Here is a 19,701-nt window from a genome sequence, read left to right as displayed (position 1 = left end):
TTAATTTCCCCTACCAGGGACCCAGATGGAAGGATGCTCTTAGATATTTTTGATGAAAACCTTCATCCTCTTTCGGTAAACTTCTCCTTGTGTTCCATGATATTGTTTAGTTATTTCTCTTTTGCTTTTATTGGGTGGCCAGCCATCTGAAAATATTTTCTTCCCCAGAAATCCGAAGTGCCACCAGATTATGACAAACACAACCCAGAGCAGAAGCAGATTTACCGGTTTGTTCGGACACTGTTCAGTGCTGCTCAGCTGACGGCTGAATGTGCCATTGTCACTCTGGTGAGTGCCCTCAGGATGACTGCAGGCATCTTGTAGTTGAGTGGAGTGGTGCACAGGGTCTCTTATCAGGTAGCCTAAGGACACTGCAGCTTCTCCTTTGGAGATCAGAATATGGATCTCCTAAAAGTGTATAAAATCTGTTTCACGGTACCCTATAAAAGTCAGTTGTACAATCACATTCAAAACCAATAAATGTTGAATCCTTAAATGCAGGTAAGTAAACATGGGGCTAAAGTGGGGTAAGACCAGGATACCCCCATTAAATGCTCAGCTTCCCTGTTGTTGATTCCTACAAAAGTTTTAATGGCATTCATAAGATATGATAAGCACATACATCCTACACAAATATCTATTTAGGAAGGAGTGTATTCTGCTACCTTCTCTTTTCTGATTTTGTGTAAATAGTATATCTGGAAGATATTCAGATGTAATGTGGAGGTAATCTTCACTTTCAGACTCAAACAAAAGATAAAAATGTGTACTATTATTTAGATCCTTAAAAGTATAGGAACTATTTGGATCAAATACCTTTTGAGAAATAGATTTGACAATGGAACACATTGTCACTGACGTTTTATATTGTGTGAAAAAATCAGATAATAAGTTGTCCTGGAAAGGACAGAAAGGCATTCTCTGGAGCTTGTGAGAAAAGATTATTATCTCATAGAAAGTTTACAGACTACTTGAGGACCCTTTGTGTCTCTGTCACACTAAGAGCTGTGTGCTCTTCAGCTAATGCAACAGTAAACGTTTTTGTTTATTCCATCATTGATTCATTCTTTTGTTCATTCCATCTCTGGTTTAACTTTCTCCTAATGGGTAAAACAGACATTCAACAAGTAATGATTAGGCGATTTGGATGATTACACTGGGAAACACAGTTTTCGATGAGTTAGGTCTGACACTTGTTTTGACTAACCTTTGGCATCTGAATCCAAAAATGACCCCAGTTTTTCTCTTATCACGTCAATTTTTTAAGGTACAGGATACCCTCCCTTTGTCCCAAAAATCATACAAAATGTACATACAAAGGAAAATAAAGAAAAAATTACCTGAATATACTGTTTATTTAGAGTTATTTTATTCATATGAAGGCTATATATTGTTACTGTAAGTCAAATTGCATACAAGTAGTAAAGTTCTACCAAACATACATATTAAGGTATTTTATCTTTTCAAACGACAGGCTAGGAAATGCCAAAATGAGATACTTGAAACAGTCTCCTTCAGTTGGCAAAGCTTTAACAAATTGCTTCATGAGACCCAGTTTTATGTGCAGAGGTGGGAATATAATGTTCTTTCTGTCAGCAAGTTGCTCGTGTAGAATGTTTGGATCACTAGGTTTGAAGTCAGATCATGGAGGCCAGTTGACTCCACCCAATGCTTCTCACACACTCTGCTGTCCCACATACACAGAAAACAGGGATACTTGGTGTATCGGTGTTGCTGACCAAGAAGGAAGCAGACCGTTTGAAGATCAACACAGATGATCCAGTTGTGCTTGTGATATTGCAACAGATCAGTGACTCTCTTTATGTCTTCATATTCTTCACAAAAACAAACTGAATGGCCAGTTGGGATTGCACCAAATAAATTGCCATTGTGGAGGAGGACACACTGCAAGCTCTGCTTTGAGCTATCGATGGAACAGTCACCATTCAGTTGCACTGTAGATTGGAATTCCCAATTCCTCCATTAAATCATGTATGTTATGGCAATACACAAAGCCACCGCCACTTTGAAAGTACTGCAGAAATGCACTTTCTCTTGATCGAAAGTAGGACACCTGCGCTCCTTTTTCAAGCAAGTTTTTCTCGTGTAGTCCTGATGCTAGGAGTTCTGAAGCGTTTTTATATAGTCCCAAATCTCATGCCAAATCATTCAACTCATGCTGATCAAATCCCTTATGAACAGAGTCATCTTCAATTTCAAAATCTTCATTGTTGCTGTCACTTAGTTCTTCACCATACTCCTGTTTTTCGAAAGAGGGTAGTTCAATGAAAACTGGCAGTGGGATGTCAGCTGAATGAGACACCGGGCATATAGCTGATGGTAGACTAGGATACTCTATTTTACATTTATTTTTCTTGTTATATCCTGATGTTTTCACTATACAAAAGTAACAGTCACTTGAATGATCTCTGAGCTCTCGCCAAACCATAGGTATACCAAATAGCAATTTGTCATGTGTTCTCTTTGTCCACATCCGTAAACTCTTGACACACTGCTTATACACATTGTGAGGGGCCCAAGACTTATCTTTTACTTTAAAATATTCAAAATAGGCTTGCCTGACAAATGCTCTGATGTTTGTCCTTTGGGAATGGTGAAACTGCCACAGATATAACAAAACAAATCAGGGTTGTTTAGGCACTTACGACGAGAAATAGCAGAGGCCAACATGATCTGAAGGAAAGGAAATAAGTACGTAAGTAAATTAAAAAATAAATTCTACTAACTGCTTGTATACAGACAAAAGCTCGGACTACACTTTGGAATATGATTCGCCATATAGAGTAGCACACAACCTCTCCCCACACTGTTTCATGTGTAACTGAATAGCCTAGACAAGTATGAACCTGTCGCTGGTCTCCAGGGTCGTCCCCCACCTCTCCCCACTCAAGGGAAGTTTGCCCTCAGCCAATAGGAGAGCACTAGTGCTTCCCTCGATCCAGGCTCGATCCACCCTAGAGTGGTTGCATTAAGATAAGCTGTACAGAAAAAACTTGATGTGATAGAAGAAAACCAACTGCAGTTTTGAAATCAGCATACCTATTTAAGTCTAAAACAGCTGAAAAATTGAACTCAATGGGAATTATGTTAAAAATTGTTCCCCTGTGCTATAGGCTCTTATGTCATAATTGAGAAGTAGGTTTATTGCTCAGCTTTGTTATCCCAAAGGATTTCAAGTTCTTACAAAACAAGAGGGTTGAACATTTTATGTAAGCAAATTGCAATGAAAAGAAGGGTATGAAAATCGGATGAAGCCATCAGTGAGATTAGTACTGAAATACATGTCCTGAAGAAATGATTTATTTTGAAGCTACTGAAGATGGCATGTGGTGGAGATTTTTTAATCTTTAATTCCTAAGAAAATTATGACCCGACTAACCTGATAGTACATCACTGCTTAGATTTATTAGCATGAAGGTAAGATTTTCATTTCTGCAGCTTGCTCAGTTTCTGTAGAAATGTTGAGAGAACATCTGAAGTGCATTTTTATAACAGCAAACCAGGGCTTGGCTATGTGGTGCCTTGACACATGACCCAACAATTCGTGTTCACGGAAACAAGTTTTTGTTAACTGGGTCCCAACCTCGATTGTGGGGCGGTGGGGCGGTGGGGCGGGGTGGTTTGTGTGAGAGCACTCCTGTTCAGTGCCCTCCTTTCCCCCATGACCCAGTACTTCCCTTGCTCCCCAAAAGACTATAAGTTAAAACCATGCTCAGAAGTTCCCCATTTCCTTCTCTGTTCTTAAGCCAGTCCTACAAACAGCTCTCCCTCCTTTCTGGAATATGCACTTGTGGTTTTCAGAGTCACCATCCTCTTGTAGCAGCTCTCTCTTTCAGGAACTGGGGTTCGCTGTCCTCAGCCTTCATGTAGTAGTTCAGGAAAACATGTGCTATGTTACACTGAATCATGGTGGAGTCTAGGGAGGCACACGTTCCAATAGAGTGGCTTCGTTGTACGTCCTTCAGAGAAGCAGAAGTCTGTAGTTTAGCATTCCTGGTCACAATTCAGTTCCAGGCACCTCCCATGAATCCCTGCTTTGTTAGGCAGGTATCCCCACAGCTCCATTAGGTCTACCTCAGTCTTCTTACTTAAGACCTTGTAGCCAACTTCCATCTACTTCCTTACAGACTGCGTGGCTCCTTACATTCTTTCAGCCTATGTGGCTTCTTCCTCCTCCTCTCTCATCCCGCCCTTATTTTATTTTATTTTCAATTCATTTTTTGTATGTTTTATTGATGCTGTAACAGTTGTCCCAATTTCTTTTTCCTTTGCTCCCCTCCACCCAGCAACCCCTCTCCCTCCAGCAGTGCCCAACTCTTAGTCCATGTCCATGGGTTGTGCATAAAGCTCTTCTCAACATCCCCTGTCTGTTCCCCATCCTCCTACTATGCTTAATTCCTGCACCATTTCCCTCCCTCTCCCCGTCTTCCCTCCCAGCTGTGCTCCCCCCACATTCTCCCCATACCTATGATTCTGTTCCCACTCTAGTTGTCTGCTTAGTTTACCTTTGTTCCATTCCCTAGCTTCTGTTGTTGATAGTTGTGATATTGTTTTCATTTTAATGTTCATAGTTTTGATATCCCTTTTCTTAAGTAAGTCCCTTTAACATTTCATATAATAATGGCTTGGTGATGATGAACTGCTTCAGCTTTACTTTGTCTGGGAAGCACTTTATCTGCCCTTCCATTCTGAATGATAGCTTTGCTGGATAGAGTAATCGTGGTTGTAGGGCCTCGCTTTTCATCACTTTGAATATTTCCTGCCAGTCCCTTCTTGCCTGCAAAGTTTCTTTTGATAAATCAGCTGAGAGTCTTATAGGTACCCCTTTGTAAGTAATTCTCCTCTTCTCTCTTGCTGCTTTTAAGATTCTCTCTTTATCCTTAACCTTTGGCATTTTGATTATGATGTGTCTTGGTGCAGTCCTCCCTAGGTCTAGTTTGTTTGGGACTCTCTGTGATTCCTGGACCCATATGTCCATTTCCTTCCCCAAATTAGGGAAGTTTTCCTTCATTATTTTTTCACATAATTTTTCAATTTCTTGCTCTCCCTCTTCACCTTCTGGCAACCCTATGATTCGGATGTTGGCACATTTATAGCTGTCCCAGAGGTTTCTAAGCCTCTCCTCATTTTTTAAAATTCTCATTTCCTCCTTCTGTACTGGTTGACTGTTTGTTTCTTCATTATGTTCCAATTTGTTGATTTGAACCCTGGTTTCCTTTCCTTCACCACTTGTTTCATATGGATTTTCCTTCATTTCAGCCAGGATAGCCTTCATTTTTTCCCTGTACTGTTTAATCTTTGTTGTCAGAGCTGTGAGCATCCTAATCACCAATGCCTTAAACTGTGCATCTGTTATCTATCTCCTCATCCGTTATCTGCTCATTGCTTAGTTGTGCCACTGGAACCTTGATCTGCCCCAACTTCTGGGTCATATTTCTCTGTCTCCTCATCTTTCTGTGTTTGCCTCTGTGATTTGGGCAAGGGCTGTTGCACGTCTTACGTTATTGGGGGCAGAGCCTTGGGTATTCGTTAGTGCTGGCTACCGGTTCACCACGTTTGGGCGCTGTATGTGGGGGAGGGGTCTGAGAGAGAAGAGTGCCGGTTGCCCGCAGCTTTCCCAGTCACTTCTTCCCCTTTCCATACTAAGCAAGCTGCCTCCTTTTCGAGACTGGCAGCTTCTTCCTGACCCCCTGCCCCAGCTTGCTTTCACAGTCAGAAGTAATGCGGCTCTATTTTCCCAGGCTCTGTAACTGCAAGCTGTGTGGTTTAGTTTGGGGCTTGAGTCATTTCTCAGGTATAATCAGTATTACTGTTTTCTGTCAGGGCTGCTGCTAGGTACGCCCGCCCATTGCTCTCCCATGAGCCGCGCCACCTCTAGCCGTGCTACTGAGAAGCACTGCCCCTGCCACCGCCGCTCCTCTCCTCTTTCTCTCCGTCCCAGCTCTACCCCTCCTACCTTTCTGGTTGATTATTTTTTCTTTATTTCTTGCTGAACTTTCCTGTAGTTCTGATTTTTTGGATTTTCTGGGTTTTTTGTTTTAGTTTTGAAGTGGTTGTAAATTTTTTCTTAGTTGTGAGTAGAAGCAGCACGTGTATTTACACCTCCATCTTGGCTGGAAGTCTCTCCCGCCCTTATTTTAAATGCTCAGCCCTGAACTTCCTATGTGACCTCATATCTGGCCCCTCCTATGATGTGCCACTTTTGTCAGATTCCCCATATCTTTTACTTCTTTCGGCTGCCATCTTTAGTCAGGGCAAAAACTTATGGAGTGGGCATCTGCCCCCTGCCTCTTGTGCAGGTGCTGTGTGAGCTTCCCTAGCTATGTAGAGAGTCACTGAATGTTCTCAGAGTCAGGTACACCTTTTTCCCTGGGGGGCAGACTGCTTCCTGTTATGCAAAATATCTTAAATGCCATATCATCCTCTTCCCCCTTCCCCCAACCAGGGTTGTGGAGGTTTTCTCCTATTTTTGGGAGATCCCATTAACATTCTCATCTCCAGGGTGATAGGGTTGAGCAGTTAGCTCATGTCTTTGGAGTGCTATAGTGCTGGTGCATGTCTGTCATTCATTGTAATGACTAAAGTCTTCACACGTCCTATTAAACTAAGTAGTTTAGCAGATTAGCTTATATTGGGGTCTTGTTGGTTATACCTAAGGATGAACAGCTGTGGGGTCCTGCATGGTGGGTAAAGTACTGCACACTGATTATCTGGCAGCTGCTGCTTGTGTTGGCTGAGTCAGCCTGCATGTGCAGGGGCAGAAGGCAGACAGGTGCATACTCTGAACCAGACCCTGCATGATAGTTTTTCCTTTCTCTTGTGTCCCCTAGACTTAGAAATAGCCATTCAGGGCAGGTCTTGTCTAGAGTTGACAGGGAGGCACTAATCTCTGCTTTTCTCCTGCTATTCTCTTGACACACAGCCCAGGAGGAGACTGTGGGGAAGGGTAGGCAAACAGCAGTTAGCTCTAGCCCTGTTGCCCTCAAGGAAACAAGACTTCAGCCTGCCTGTGGGTAGAGTGCTTCCAAGATCTTTAAACACTCAGCATGTATTTCACAGCTTAATTAACTTTTAATTAACTTAAACGAATAACAATAACTTAATATCACTAAATATATTTCTTTAACCTTGCAGGATATGCTAAAAGCTTTCTTATTGACACTGATGTGGGGAAATTTAAATGAGGATGGGGTAATTGAATTACACCTTTCTGAGTTATAAGTTTTTATAAGTTATGATGAAAGGACTTTATAATGTTCCCAGCAACAGAAGCCAGATTTGGGTGGAAGGCCATAGTGTCCAATTGCCCCTCTACACAGTCCATTCCTTCTCTCAGGAATTACTTGAGCTGGGTTATCCTTAAAGCCATGAACAGACACCCATTTTAATTTCGTGTGTTATTTGGATGACAAAATATAGCTTACTGTCTGTCTAAGCCAGAGATTTTAATTACTATAAGTGTTGTATTAAATGTGGTCGAGGGCACGGAAGCAATTCCAGCAAGGAGAATGAGTCGGTTGGAGGGCTGCCGCATGCTCTGGCAGGTCAGCAATGAGCGGCCCAAAGACCTCTCCTTTTATTGAGTTATACAAGTATAGAAATCAATAGGGAGGGTAAGGAATGAGCTCACAGGCACATCCCAATATTGATTACAATATACAATTACTTGGGGTTACAACAAAAGGAGGTTAATATATAAACTATAAAGAATGTTTCCTATCAAAAACAAAAAACAGGAATTCAATCATCTGTTCTTTTAAGACTATGGAAACGGCCACACTGTTCCTTAAACATTAACAGAAAGCACGCAAGGTTAAGCACTACCAGCACTACCTGTGCTCAGCTTTGTTTGGTTTCCTTGTCAACATCAGGGAAGATGGACTACTAAGCAAGATTCCTTTTAAGTCACAGGAGTGAAAGCCTGAGGCCTGATCAGTCAAAGACTGTCGGCGCCAGCGAGTCCACCTCACCAGCTCAGGTCATAGGACACCTGGACCGAGAGGCATGAGAACATGCCTCAGTTTAGGAATCTTGATTTCCAGCATCATATAAGTATGAGAAACCCACACAAAGAGGTCAAGGTGGGATATATATTGGAAAGTCCAGAGTCCCATATGTCTCTTGTCCTCTAGGATGGAAGTATAATACTTCAGGCTGTATAATGAGATCAACAGATTCTTCTCTCCTTTCTGTTCTCAGCAGCTGCCTCATCATGCCTCTGCACCTTTCTGCTGGTCTTCAGCATTAATTTTCAGTTTGGCTCCTGGTTGTTCATGCCAGGGAAGTTTTCTTGGAGGAAATAGAATTTTTCCATAGTATCACAGGAAACACATTTCAAGGATACACGCATAGGAGGATTTGAGGTGTAGTGGCAAGATTTACTGGAGGGGCATGCAGAGCAAAGATGCCTCTGAAAGAGCTCCTGCACTGCCTCATCCAGGACCAGGTGGCTCAGCTCCCTCTTGCTGCAGGCCCGCACTTGTCTCCACCAAGCCCAGGAGGAGGGCCAGGGCCCAGAGCTGCTGTAACATTTCTCTGGTGCCTGCATCCGAGGCTTCATTAATCCAACACAGTCTCTCTCCCTTCCAGCCTGCTTTCAACACTGCTTCTCCCCTGCAGCTGCCATATCCAGGCACATGTGGCTGCTAGGGAGAGAGATTGCCCCCTTGGGGAGAGCATGCCCCTATCAGCCTTTGTTAAGCTTTGATTATATCTCCTTGGGCTTAGGAGAGAGCAGGCTTTCTTTCAAACCTTAACCAATTTCTTTTCTGGATTTTTCCAGAGCTATGTGGTGTTTTCCCCTATCCAGTCCCTTTCCTAGATTTTCTGAGGTTTGTGACCTTATCCTTTTCAGTCGTTTTTCCCAAAATTTCCCAGGCTGGACTACTCCCCTCTATGGTCACCATTTTGGCTCCTACTGCTCATGTCTCGGCTGCTGGAAGGGCTGGTTGTTGCTGGGGGAGATTGGAAAGCTGGTCTTTCCTGTCCACTCAGATGCCCAGAGAGACTGTGAAGCTGCCCCTTCCTAGTTAATCCAGCCTATTGTCTGTCCGATTCTATTTTCTCCCTTCCTTTGTTAATAACTAGCTGCCTGTGCTAACAGAAATAGCTGTCCCCAGCCTTGACTCTATATAGACATTTTTTATTTAAATAAGTCCCAGCAATGGCTAATTTTATCTCGTGTTTAGGTTAAATTTTGGAGAAGGTACAAATTTTGATTGGTTCCATCAGTGATTGGTTTGGGTCCTTTGAGGTCAGATATTCACCTTAAAATAATCAGTTGTGTCTCAGAGATGACAGGAGAAAGGGGTCCCAGGCTTTGTTCTGAGCCATCATTTCTCTTAATCTGTAGGTTCCTCTGCTCAAAACCTCCCGTGGTTCCCCATCTTCCTCAGAGGAAGACACAAAGGAAGCCCTTATGTGACCCATGAGCCCCAGCAGGATCAGGCCTCATTTTCATCTCAACTCAGCTGCCACCACTGCCCCCTTTGGTCATTCTGCTCCAGCCACTATGGCACCCAGACACATAGCTGCCTCAGGACTTTGGCACTTGACAAGTGCCTGGAATCCTCTTTCCCAGATAAGCATGTGGTGTCTCCCTGACCCTTCCAAGTCTACTCAGAGGGCATGTCAGTGGGGCCATGGTATTTTGAATTGTAACCTCCCTCCTCCCTCCTTATTCCCTTCTCATCATTTTCTACTTTCTTTTTTTCTTTCATGACATGTATCACCAATTAACTTTTTTTAAGTTTTATTCATTTTATTTTATTTTGTCTATCAGCTCAATGATTAATGATTTTATATCTTTTCGGCTTTTTTTGTTTATTTACTGCACTATGACTAGCATCTGGAACACATCCTGGGACATAATAAATGCTCAGTAAATATTTATTAAATGTTCACAGTAAGCATCTACTGGCTGAAGTAAATAAAAATGCTGTTGATGTGCCCCACACTTTGTCTGAAACATAAGGAGCATTCCATAGCTATTTACTATAGTCTTCTCCTTCCCCAGTAGTAGTTTTATACCTTTAAATTCACATTCTGCTGTTTCACTGCTTCAGTTATTAAAGTGAGCTTTCTGAAGGGAGGGCAGCATAGCTTTTTGCTATGGGTACATCACTCAGCCAGGCCTCTGACTGAGTATTGCTGGCAAAGTTGGTTCTGTCTGGACAGCTGTGGTGATGGGTGATGAGAGGGAGAGAGGAAGTTAGTAAATGATGGAGATGAGTCAGGCATAAAGAAAAGGGGAATCAACAAGAAATGGAGGTGGCAAAGTGAGAACTAACCAGGGAAGGGGAGATATGTTAGCTTTTTATTAATTATTTTTATAGCTGTATTAAAATATAGTTCACATACCATGGAATTCATTCATTTAAAGTGCATACTTAAGTGGTCTTTAATATGTGGTGCAGTCATCCACAACCTAACTTCAGAATATTTTCATCACTTCATATAAGATACCACTTGTCCTTTAGCAGTCACTTTTCATTCCTGATCCCCACCCCAGACATGGGTGTAACCACTAATGTAGTTTCTGTCTCTGTGGATTTGCCTATTCTGGACATTTCATATAAATGGATTCATATATATGTGGTCTTTAGTGACTGGCTTCTTTTCACTTATGAAATGTTTTCAAAGTTCATATATATTTTAACACATACAATATTTTATTTTATTACCAAATAATATTCCATTGTATGGATATACTGTATTTTGTGTATTGGTTGATGGACGTTGAGTTGTTTCTACTTCTTAGCTGGTACAAATAATGCTTTTGTGAACATTTGTACACCCATTTTTAAGTGTACATATGTTTTCATTTCACTTGGTATACACCTAGGAATGGAATTGCTAGGTCAGGTGGTAAATCTATGTTTAACTTCTTGAAAAACAGTGTGACTGTTTCCCAGTATGGCTGCACCATTTTACTTTTCCCTTTTTTCTTTTTTCTTTTGTATGTTTTATTGATGATGGTCTTACAGTTGTCCCAATTTCTTTTCCCTTTGCTCCCCTCCACCCAGCAAACCCCCTCCCTCCAGCAGTCCCCAACCCTTAGTCCATGTCCATGGGTTGTGCATAAAGCTCTTATCAACACCCCCCTGTCCATTTTCCATCCTCCTACTATGCTTCTTTTAAAAAAATTATTTGTTTATTTATTTATAGAGAGAGGGGAAAGAAGAAAGAGAGGGAGAGAAACATCACTGTGTGGTTGCCTCTCACTTGTGCCCCCAACTGGATACCTGACGTGCACCCTAGTCATGTGCCCTGACTGGGAATCGAACCAGCCACACTTGGCTCTCAGGCCGACGCTCAATCCACTGAGCCACAGCAGCCAGGGCTCCTACTATGCTTCTTAATTCCTGTACCATTTCCCTCCCTCACCCCCTCTTCCCTCCCAGCTGTGCTCCCCCAACATGCTTCCCATACTTATGATTCTGTTCCCACTCTAGTTGTCTGCTTAGTTTACCTTTGTTCCATTCCCTAGCTTCTGTTGTTAATAGTTGTGATATTGTTTTCATTTTAATGTTCATAGTTTTGGTATCCTTTTTCTTAAATAAGTCCCTTTAACATTTTATATAATAATGGCTTGGTGATGATGAACTGCTTCAGCTTTACTTTGTCTGGGAAGCACTTTATCTGCCTTTCCATTCTGAATGATAGCTTTGCTGGGTTGAATAATCTTTGTTATAGGGCCTTGCTTTTCATCACTTTGAATATTTCCTGTCAGTCCCTTCTTGCCTGCAAAGTTTCTTTTGAGAAGTCAGCTGAGAGTCTTATAAGTACCCCTTTGTAAGTAATTCTCTTCTCTCTTGCTGCTTTTAAGATTCTCTTTATCTTTAACCTTTGGCACTTAGTTGTGCCACTGGGACCTTTATCTGCCCCCGCTTCTGGGTCATACTTCTGTCTCCTCATCCTTCTATGTCTGCCTCTGTGATTTGGGCAAGGGCTGTTGCACGTCTTACGTTATTGGGGGCAGAGCCTTGGGTATTCGTTAGTGCTGGCTACCAGTTCACCACATTTTGGCGCTGTATGTGGGGGAGGGGTCTGAGAGAGAAGAGGGCTGGTTGCCTGCAGCTTTCCCAGTCACTTCTTCCCCTTTCCATACTAAGCAAGCTGCCTCCTTTTCGAGACTGGCAGCTTCTTCCTGACCCCCTGCCCCAACTTGTTTTCACAGTCAGAAGCAATGCGTCTCTATTTTCCCAGATTCTGGAACGGCAAGCTGTGGTCTAGTTGGGGCCTTCAGTCATTTCTCAGGTTTAATGAGTATGACTGTTTTTTGTCAGGGCTGCTGCTAGGCGTGCCCGCCCGCCACTCTCCCACGAGCCACACCATCTCTAGCTGTGCTGCCGAGAAGCACCACCCCCTTGCAGCTACCACTCTGCTCCTCTTTCTCTCCATCCCAGCTCCGCCCCTCCTACCTTTCTGGTTGATTATTTTTTCTTTATTTCTTGCTGAACTTCCCTGTAGTTTTGATTTTTTGGATTTTCTGGGTTAGTTTTTTTGTTTGTTTTTTGTTTTTTTTAGTTTTGAAATGGTTGTAAATTTCTTCTTAGTTGTGAGGAGAAACAGCATGTGTATTTACACCTCCATTTTAGCCAGAAGACCCCTATTTTACTTTTCTTTGGCAATGTTACAATGGCTCCAATTTTAACACATCACAATCCTGTCAATACTGGTTACTGTGTTTTGTTTTTTTTTAAGTATATTTTATTGATTATGTTGTGACAGTTGTCCTAATTATTTTCCCTTTGCTCTCCTCTGCCCAGTATCCCCCTTACCGCCAGAAATCCCTCCACCCTTAGTTCATCTCCATGGGTCATGCGTATAAGTTCTTTGGCTTCATCCTTTCGTATATTATTATTAGCTTCTCCTGTCTATTTTGTATCAACCAATTAGGCTTCTTAAACCCTGCACCATTTCCCAATTTCTCACCCTTCTCCCTCCCAGCTGATAACCCTCCAAATGATCCCCATACCTATGATTCTGCTACTGTTCTGGTTTGCTTAGTTGGATTTTGTTTTTATTTTTCAGATTCAGTTGTTTATAGCTGTGAGTTTGTTGTCATTTTAATGTTCATAGTTTTGACCTTCATTTTCTTAAATAAGTCCCATTAAAATTTTATATAATAATGGCTTTTTGATGATGAACTCCTTTAGCTTTACCTTGTCTGGGAAGCACTTTATCTGCCCTTCCATTTTAAAAGATAGCTTTAGTGGATAAAGTAATCTTGGTTGTAGGTCCTTGCTTTTCATCATGGTGAATACTTCTTGCCCATCCCTTCTTGCCTGAAAAGTGTCTTTTGAGAAATCAGTTTATAGTCTTAATAGGTAGCCCTTTGTGGGCAGCTCTCCACTTCTCTCTTGCTGCTTTTAAGATTCTCTTTATCTTGAACTTCTGGCATTTTAATTATGATGTGTCTTGATGTGGTCCTCTTTTGGTCTAGCTTGTTTGGGACTCTCTGTGCTTCCTGGACTTATATGTCTGTTTCCTTCACCAAATTTGGGAAGTTTTCCTTCATTATTTTTTCTAAGCTTTCAATTTCTTGCTCTTTTATTTCTCCTTTTGGCACCCTTCTGATTCAGATGTTGGTATGTTTAAAGTTGTCCCAGAAGTTCCTAAACCTTTCGTCATTTTTTTCAATTCTTGTATCTTCATTCTGTACTGGTTGACTTTTTCTTCCTTGTTCCAAATCATTCATTTGAACCCCGTTTTCCTTCCCTTCACCATTGGTTTTGTGTGGATTTTTCTTCATTTCAGTTATCATAGCCTTCACTTCTTCCCTTATGTGTCTGTCATACTTAAGCATATCTGTCAAGCCTGTGAGCATCTTTAACACCAATGTTTTGAACTGTACGCCTGTTAGATTGGCTATCTCCTCGTCACTTAGTTCTTCCACTGGAACCTTGATTCATTCCCTCTTTTGGGCCATATTTCTGTGTCTCCTCATCTTGACAGGCTCCAATGTTTGTTTGCCTCTGGGTCTTAGGTAGAGCTGTTGCTCCTGTTATGTTGTAAGGGTCGGGTCTTGGGTGTTCATCAGTATAGGACGACCCATCTCACCATCTGAGGCGCTGTATGTGGAGGAGGGGTCTGAGAGGGAACAAAGCTAATTACTCAGGCCTCGAGCCTTTCCAGGCACTTCTCGCACTTCCCATATGGGATCAGTGCCCCTTCAGCTGCTTCCCTGGCTGTTGTTCCTAGAGTGGGAGAGTCTGTGGATGTTCTAGGACCATTGGGGCCCTTTAAACAAGCAGACTCTGGTGAGATACCAGCAGTTTCTTCCTCTGCCCAACCCCTGCTGGTTTTCACAGTCAGAAGCAATGAGGCTTTATTTTCCCCAGCACTGGAACTGTGAGCTGTGTGGTCTGGTCTAGTGCTGGAAGCACTCCCCAGGTGTCCCTCCCTACTTTTTAAAACATGTGACTGCGCTTTCCACCAGCCTGCTGCTATTGCTGTTGCTGCCACATTGCTTCCTCTCCACCTGGGCTCCGCGCCTCTTACCTGTCTGGTTGAGTATTTCTTTTTTATATCTTTGTTGGACTTCCATGCAGCTCAGTTTTCTGAAACTTCTAGTTTTCTTCAGTTTTTTTTTTTTTTTTTAGGTATATTTTATTGATTATATTGTCACAATAGTTCCATTTTTTCCCCTTTGCTCCTCCCCACCCAGAATCCCCCTCCCCGAGTAATCCCACCCCTTCACAGTCCATGTCCATGGGTCATGCATACAAGCTCTCCGGTTTTTTTCTTTCCTACCGACTGAGTTCAGAGGCCTTAGTCGAGGCTGCGCAGTATTTGGGCCTAATTTGAATCTGCTTCACTGGTTTCATCATCAGAAGGGCTTTCCAGCTGGTAGTTCCGTCATCTTCGTTCAGTGGTCCATGTGGATGGTGTGATGAATGACGCGTAAAGCCGGCCTTTAATCATCGTCCCCAAAACTGATTTAAGCAAAGAATGGCCAATTTAGGGACTTTGTGTGCAGACAGAAACTGAATTACTGACATGACAATCTTCCCCACAACTGCCAATATATATTTTTTAAATTATATTCATTAGATGACTAGAAAGATTTATCTTTAAGCAGTGTGGTAATTTTTGTTGGGGAGTCATTATCTTTGGTATTTTAAGAATTTAGTTCTCATGTGGGATATATTTGCTTTCATTTTATCATTCATCAAATATTTATTGAGTGTCTACCAGGGTTAAATACCCTGGCTGGTTTGGCTCAGTGGATTGAGCGTCGGCCTGCGAGCTAAGTGTCGCTGGTTCGATCTTCCAGTCAGGGCACATCAGAGAAGGAAAACTCTGACTCCAAAAAACCTCCGCTGCCTTGCGGCATACCTCTTCAGGGGAAAGGCTAAGGGAGTAAACCCCGACAGAAAATCCGGAGCCGGAGTCCCTAAGGCGGTTTGACGTTGTAGTCAACACCGGCAACTCCTGCGGCGCACCTGAAACCAAGCTGTATTGACTCCGTCTTTCCCTTGGACCCTTCAGCTGCGAAGAGAGGGGGGGTCTGCTGCATGGGCAACAGCAGACCCTCCATATCACCCTGCCCAGGCTCTGTAGCTTCAGCTTCACTGGAGAGGACACTCCAGCGTCATCGTAAGATGTCGATTCAACACGGGAGGAGACAGATACCGTGTCACTCCTGAGTGGGACTGCACAGCCATTCTCGGCGGTGCAGATAGACTCTTAAGAAGCTACACCATCGTCTCTCGAGACGGACGGCTGCCGACGATTCATTCTCCATGAGTTTGAATGTTTCTGAATTTTTTCCGTGAAGTTGATTTCCAACTTTAAGCCATTGTGATCTGAGAGGATGCTTGATATAGTTTCAGTTTTCTTGAAGTTGTTGAGGCTTGATTTCTGTCCTACCATGTGGTCTATCTTTGAAAATGTTCCATGTGCAGTTGAAAAGAATATATATTTTGCTTTCTTGGGGTGAAAAGTTCTATATGTATCAATTAAGTTAATTTGATCTACAGTGTTGTTCAATGCCTCAGTATCTTTGGTGTTTCTTTGCTTCGAAGATCTGTCCATTGTTGACAATGGTGCGTTAAAGTCCTTTACTATGAGTGTGTTGTTGTCTATATCTTTCCTGAAGTCTTTCAAAATTTTCCTTACATATTTGGGTGCTCCTATGTTGGGTGCATATATGTTTATAAGGGTTATATCTTGATGGATTTTTCCCTTAAGTATTATGTAATGTCCTTCTTTGTCTCTTTTTATGGCCTTTGCTGTGAAATCTGTTTTGTATAAGTATTGCTACCCCAGCTTTTTTTCATGTCCATTTGCTTGATATACTTTTTTCCCTCCGTTCACTTTCAGTCTCTGTAAATTTTTTGTTTTGAGGTGTGTCTCTTGTAGACAGCATATATGTGGGTCATGTTTTTGTATCCATTTCGCTACCCTGTGCCTTTTAATTGGAGCATTTAATTCACTTACATTTAAGGTTATTATTGACATGTATTTATTCATTTGCCTTTGTACTACTGTTCCTCTCCTTCCCTTTTTTCCCTCTTTTTCTTAAAGCATTCACTTTTGCATCCCTTGCAATGCAGGTTTGGTGGAGATGTATTCTTTTAGTCTTCCTTTGTCTGAGTAACTACTTATTTCACCTTCCATTTTGAATGTGAGCCTTGCTGGGTAGAGTGTTCTTGGTTGTAGGCCTTTGTTTTTCATTGCTTGAAATATTTTTTGCCATTCCCTTCTGGCTTGTAATGTTTCTGTTCAGAAGTCAGTTGATAGCCTTATTGGAGCTCCTTTGTATGTTATTTGCTGTTTTTCTCTTGCTGCTTTTAGGATTCTTGCTTTGTCTTTGAATGTTGCCATTTTAATTATGATGTGCCTTGGAATGGGCCTTTTTGGGTTCATCTTCATTGGGACCCTCTGTGCTTCCTGGATTTGCATGACTTTTTCTCTCACCAGTTTAAGAAAATTTTCTGTCATTACTTTTTCAATCAAGTTTTCTAACCCTTTTTCCTACTCTTCTCCTTCTTGTATCCCTATGATTCTAATGTTGTTTTGTCTCATGTTATCCTGCAGTTCTCTTAAACTCTTCATTGTTTTTTATCTTTTTTCATTTTGTTGTACTGTCTGAGAATTTTTTCCACATTTTTCTCTAACTCACTGATTCGATCTTCTGCTTCGTTTAGCCTGCTTTTGATTGCTTCTACTGTGTTCTTCATTTCAGAGATTGTATTCTTCATTTCTTCCTGGGTCTTATTAATAGTTTCTATGTCCTTTTTTATGCTGATGTAGTTCTCTGTAAGTTCCTTGTAGCTTCCCTGCAATTCTTTGGAGTTTCCTTGGAGTTGTTGGTAATTTTCCTGGAGTTTGTCATAGTTTTCTTTGAGGTGTTCAAGGTCGTGGAGCTTCGTAATAGCCATTTTTTTGAATTCCATGTCTGATAGTTGGCTCCTGTCTATTTCATCTATCTCTCTTTCTGGGGATTTCTCTTTTCATTGGGAGGTTGTTTCTGTGTCTCTCCGTGTTGGATGCTGCTTCTTGTTTGTTTTTGTTTATCAGATTTGTCTGCTTTGATTTCCCACTTCCGTGATATGAGATTCTTTATAGGAGACCTGGGGGATTCAGTGGTGCAGTCTCTTTGATCTTCTTTGCCTGATGCTCTTGTGTTGCCCTTTATGTCGTTTGTTTAAGCTGTCTGGTTGTATTTCAGTTCCTCTTTAGCGGGTCCTTTCCTCTGCCCGCCTTGTCTTGAGTTTCTTTGTGTAGGTGCTGTTAAAACATAATCACACAACCCAGGCAAGAAACCCACACCCTCCAAAATATCCCCCAACCACAATCCCACTATCGGCAGCAAATGAGCCAGTATTAATATAAATTTAGAGAGATTAAGTCTTTTTTTTTTTTATAGGAGAAACAGTGAGGAGTTACTTTTAATAAAAGAAGGATAATTTCTGAGAGGGAAGGTGATAGAATAATAATATTAGCAAACAGGGTTAAGGCTATGCAAAACAGCAAGTAATATTTACAGTGTATGTTTAAAAAGGAGGGGAGGAATGTAGAATGAAGTGAGAAAGTGGAAGTGTATAATGTTAGGTTTATATAGTAGTTATATGCTATATGTTTAGTGTGAAAGGGAGGATAGACAAAACAGACAACCAGAAACCAAATATTAAAGCAGAGGGATATGAGGGATAGAAGGTAGGAAACAGATTAAAGAAAGAGTTTTTCAAAAATAAAAATACAGAATAAAAAATGAAAGAGAAAGGAAAGAGAGAGAAAGGAAGGGGAGGGGAGGGAAGGAAAGGAAATGAAAGAAGAAAAAAGGAAGGGTCAGGAAGAGAGAGAGGGAAAAGTAAAAGAATGAAAGTGTTTTTACTCAGTTCAACTCTTAGGCACAGTCTCTTTTTCTTTTTTTCCCCCTGGATCCACCCCTGGTCAAAATTCCATGGATTTCAAATCTTTTCTGATTGGTTGACTGGCTGTGGGGAGATCCAGCTTGATTCAGGGGTTGCTAGTCTTTTATTCGTGGACCTACCACCGCTCTCCTGTGAGCCGCGTTTAGTTGTCCCCTCCTGCGGCACCCTCAGCCCTCCTCAGGCTTGTCCAGCAACGTTTTTCTACTGTTGGGCCAGCATGCGCATGCCAGTAATCTCTGCTCTGCCTCCAGTCGTGTCTCTATTCGCGAGCTACAGCATCCACTCGCGTCCCTGTCTATACACCTGCACGCCCCACCTGCTGTCCTGCCGTCCCCCCCAAGTCTGCAGTTCTGCCGCAGCTTTCCCGTGTAGGCTCCTCTCCTTGCCTCAAGACTGTCCCTTTGTTTGGTAGGGCCCTGGCTTGATCACTCAAAGCGCCGGGGCATGCGCTACCTGCCTGCCTAGGGGTATCCCCCCCAGTCTGCAGTTCTGCTACAGCTTTTCCACGTGGGCCCCTCTCCTTGCCTCAGAACTGCCCCTTTGTTCTGTAGGGCCCTAGCGCAAGTGCTGCGCGCACCCTGAGCACAGAACTTTCAGTCCAAAGTTACAGCCAAGGAAGTTCCCACCTAGACTCAGTTCACACAGTTTCTCCCAGTCTGGCTTGTTCACTGTTCTCCCACGCCTCTGGCCTTTTCAGCCAAACCCTCTCACTGACTCCCTGCGAGACTTCGCTGGTCAGTGCGCCCCTGGCAGTGGAGAGCCTCCAGGTAGCTCCTGGCTAACAAGCCGGTCAGCAGTTGCCCACCTCGGGCGCGGTACAGCAGACGCACCGGGTCCCAGAGGCCCAGCGACTCAGCCTGGAGTGCATCGCCGAACCCTCCACTCTCCTTCACGCTGTTCCCACACTCCCTTCCCTGTTCACACTGTCCGAAATCCCGCACTCACTCAGTTACTCCTCTCCGCGTTTGCACCTGAAGTCCCTCTGTGATGGGAGCAAGCAGATAACACTGCCACTACTCCGCCGCCATCTTTCCCCTTCCTGGTTGTCTCCAGTTTTGAGGTAGTTATATCCCTTCTTACTGGTGAAGAGAGACGCAGCATGTCTGTCTAGGCCTCCTTCTTGGCTGGAAGTTTTCATCTCACAGTTTCATTATTGTCTTTTTGATTATTGCCATTCTTGTGGGTATAAAGTGATAATAATTTTAGTTTTAATTTGTATTTCCTTAATGATTAATATGTTTACTATGCATTTGTAGATATTCTTTGGAGATACAGTAATCCCTCTCTTTATCTC

At 42.5% G+C, this 19,701-nt stretch overlaps 1 protein-coding gene across 6 annotated transcripts in view; it reads left to right on the top strand.

Annotated features, from left to right (window-relative positions):
* The window catches only part of CCNY (cyclin Y), a 274,826-nt gene that overhangs the window by 215,810 nt on the left and 39,315 nt on the right, over positions 1-19,701 (top strand). For all 6 annotated transcript variants that reach the window (XR_016509033.1, XR_016509034.1, XM_090266140.1 and 3 more), the window contains 2 exons: positions 18-75; positions 169-288. Coding sequence is in view for 4 of the 6 variants with exons in the window: in XM_090266140.1 (XP_090122266.1) it covers positions 18-75; positions 169-288 (178 nt within the window). In the remaining 2 variants the exon portion in view is untranslated. The remainder of the gene's footprint in view (positions 1-17; positions 76-168; positions 289-19,701) is intronic.

The sequence above is a fragment of the Furipterus horrens genome, unplaced genomic scaffold (assembly GCF_987537825.1).
Source record: "Furipterus horrens unplaced genomic scaffold, mFurHor1.1.pri manual_scaffold_2, whole genome shotgun sequence".
In the NCBI taxonomy this organism is placed as follows: Eukaryota; Metazoa; Chordata; class Mammalia; order Chiroptera; family Furipteridae; genus Furipterus; species Furipterus horrens.
This window is presented reverse-complemented; position numbering and strand designations above follow the sequence as displayed.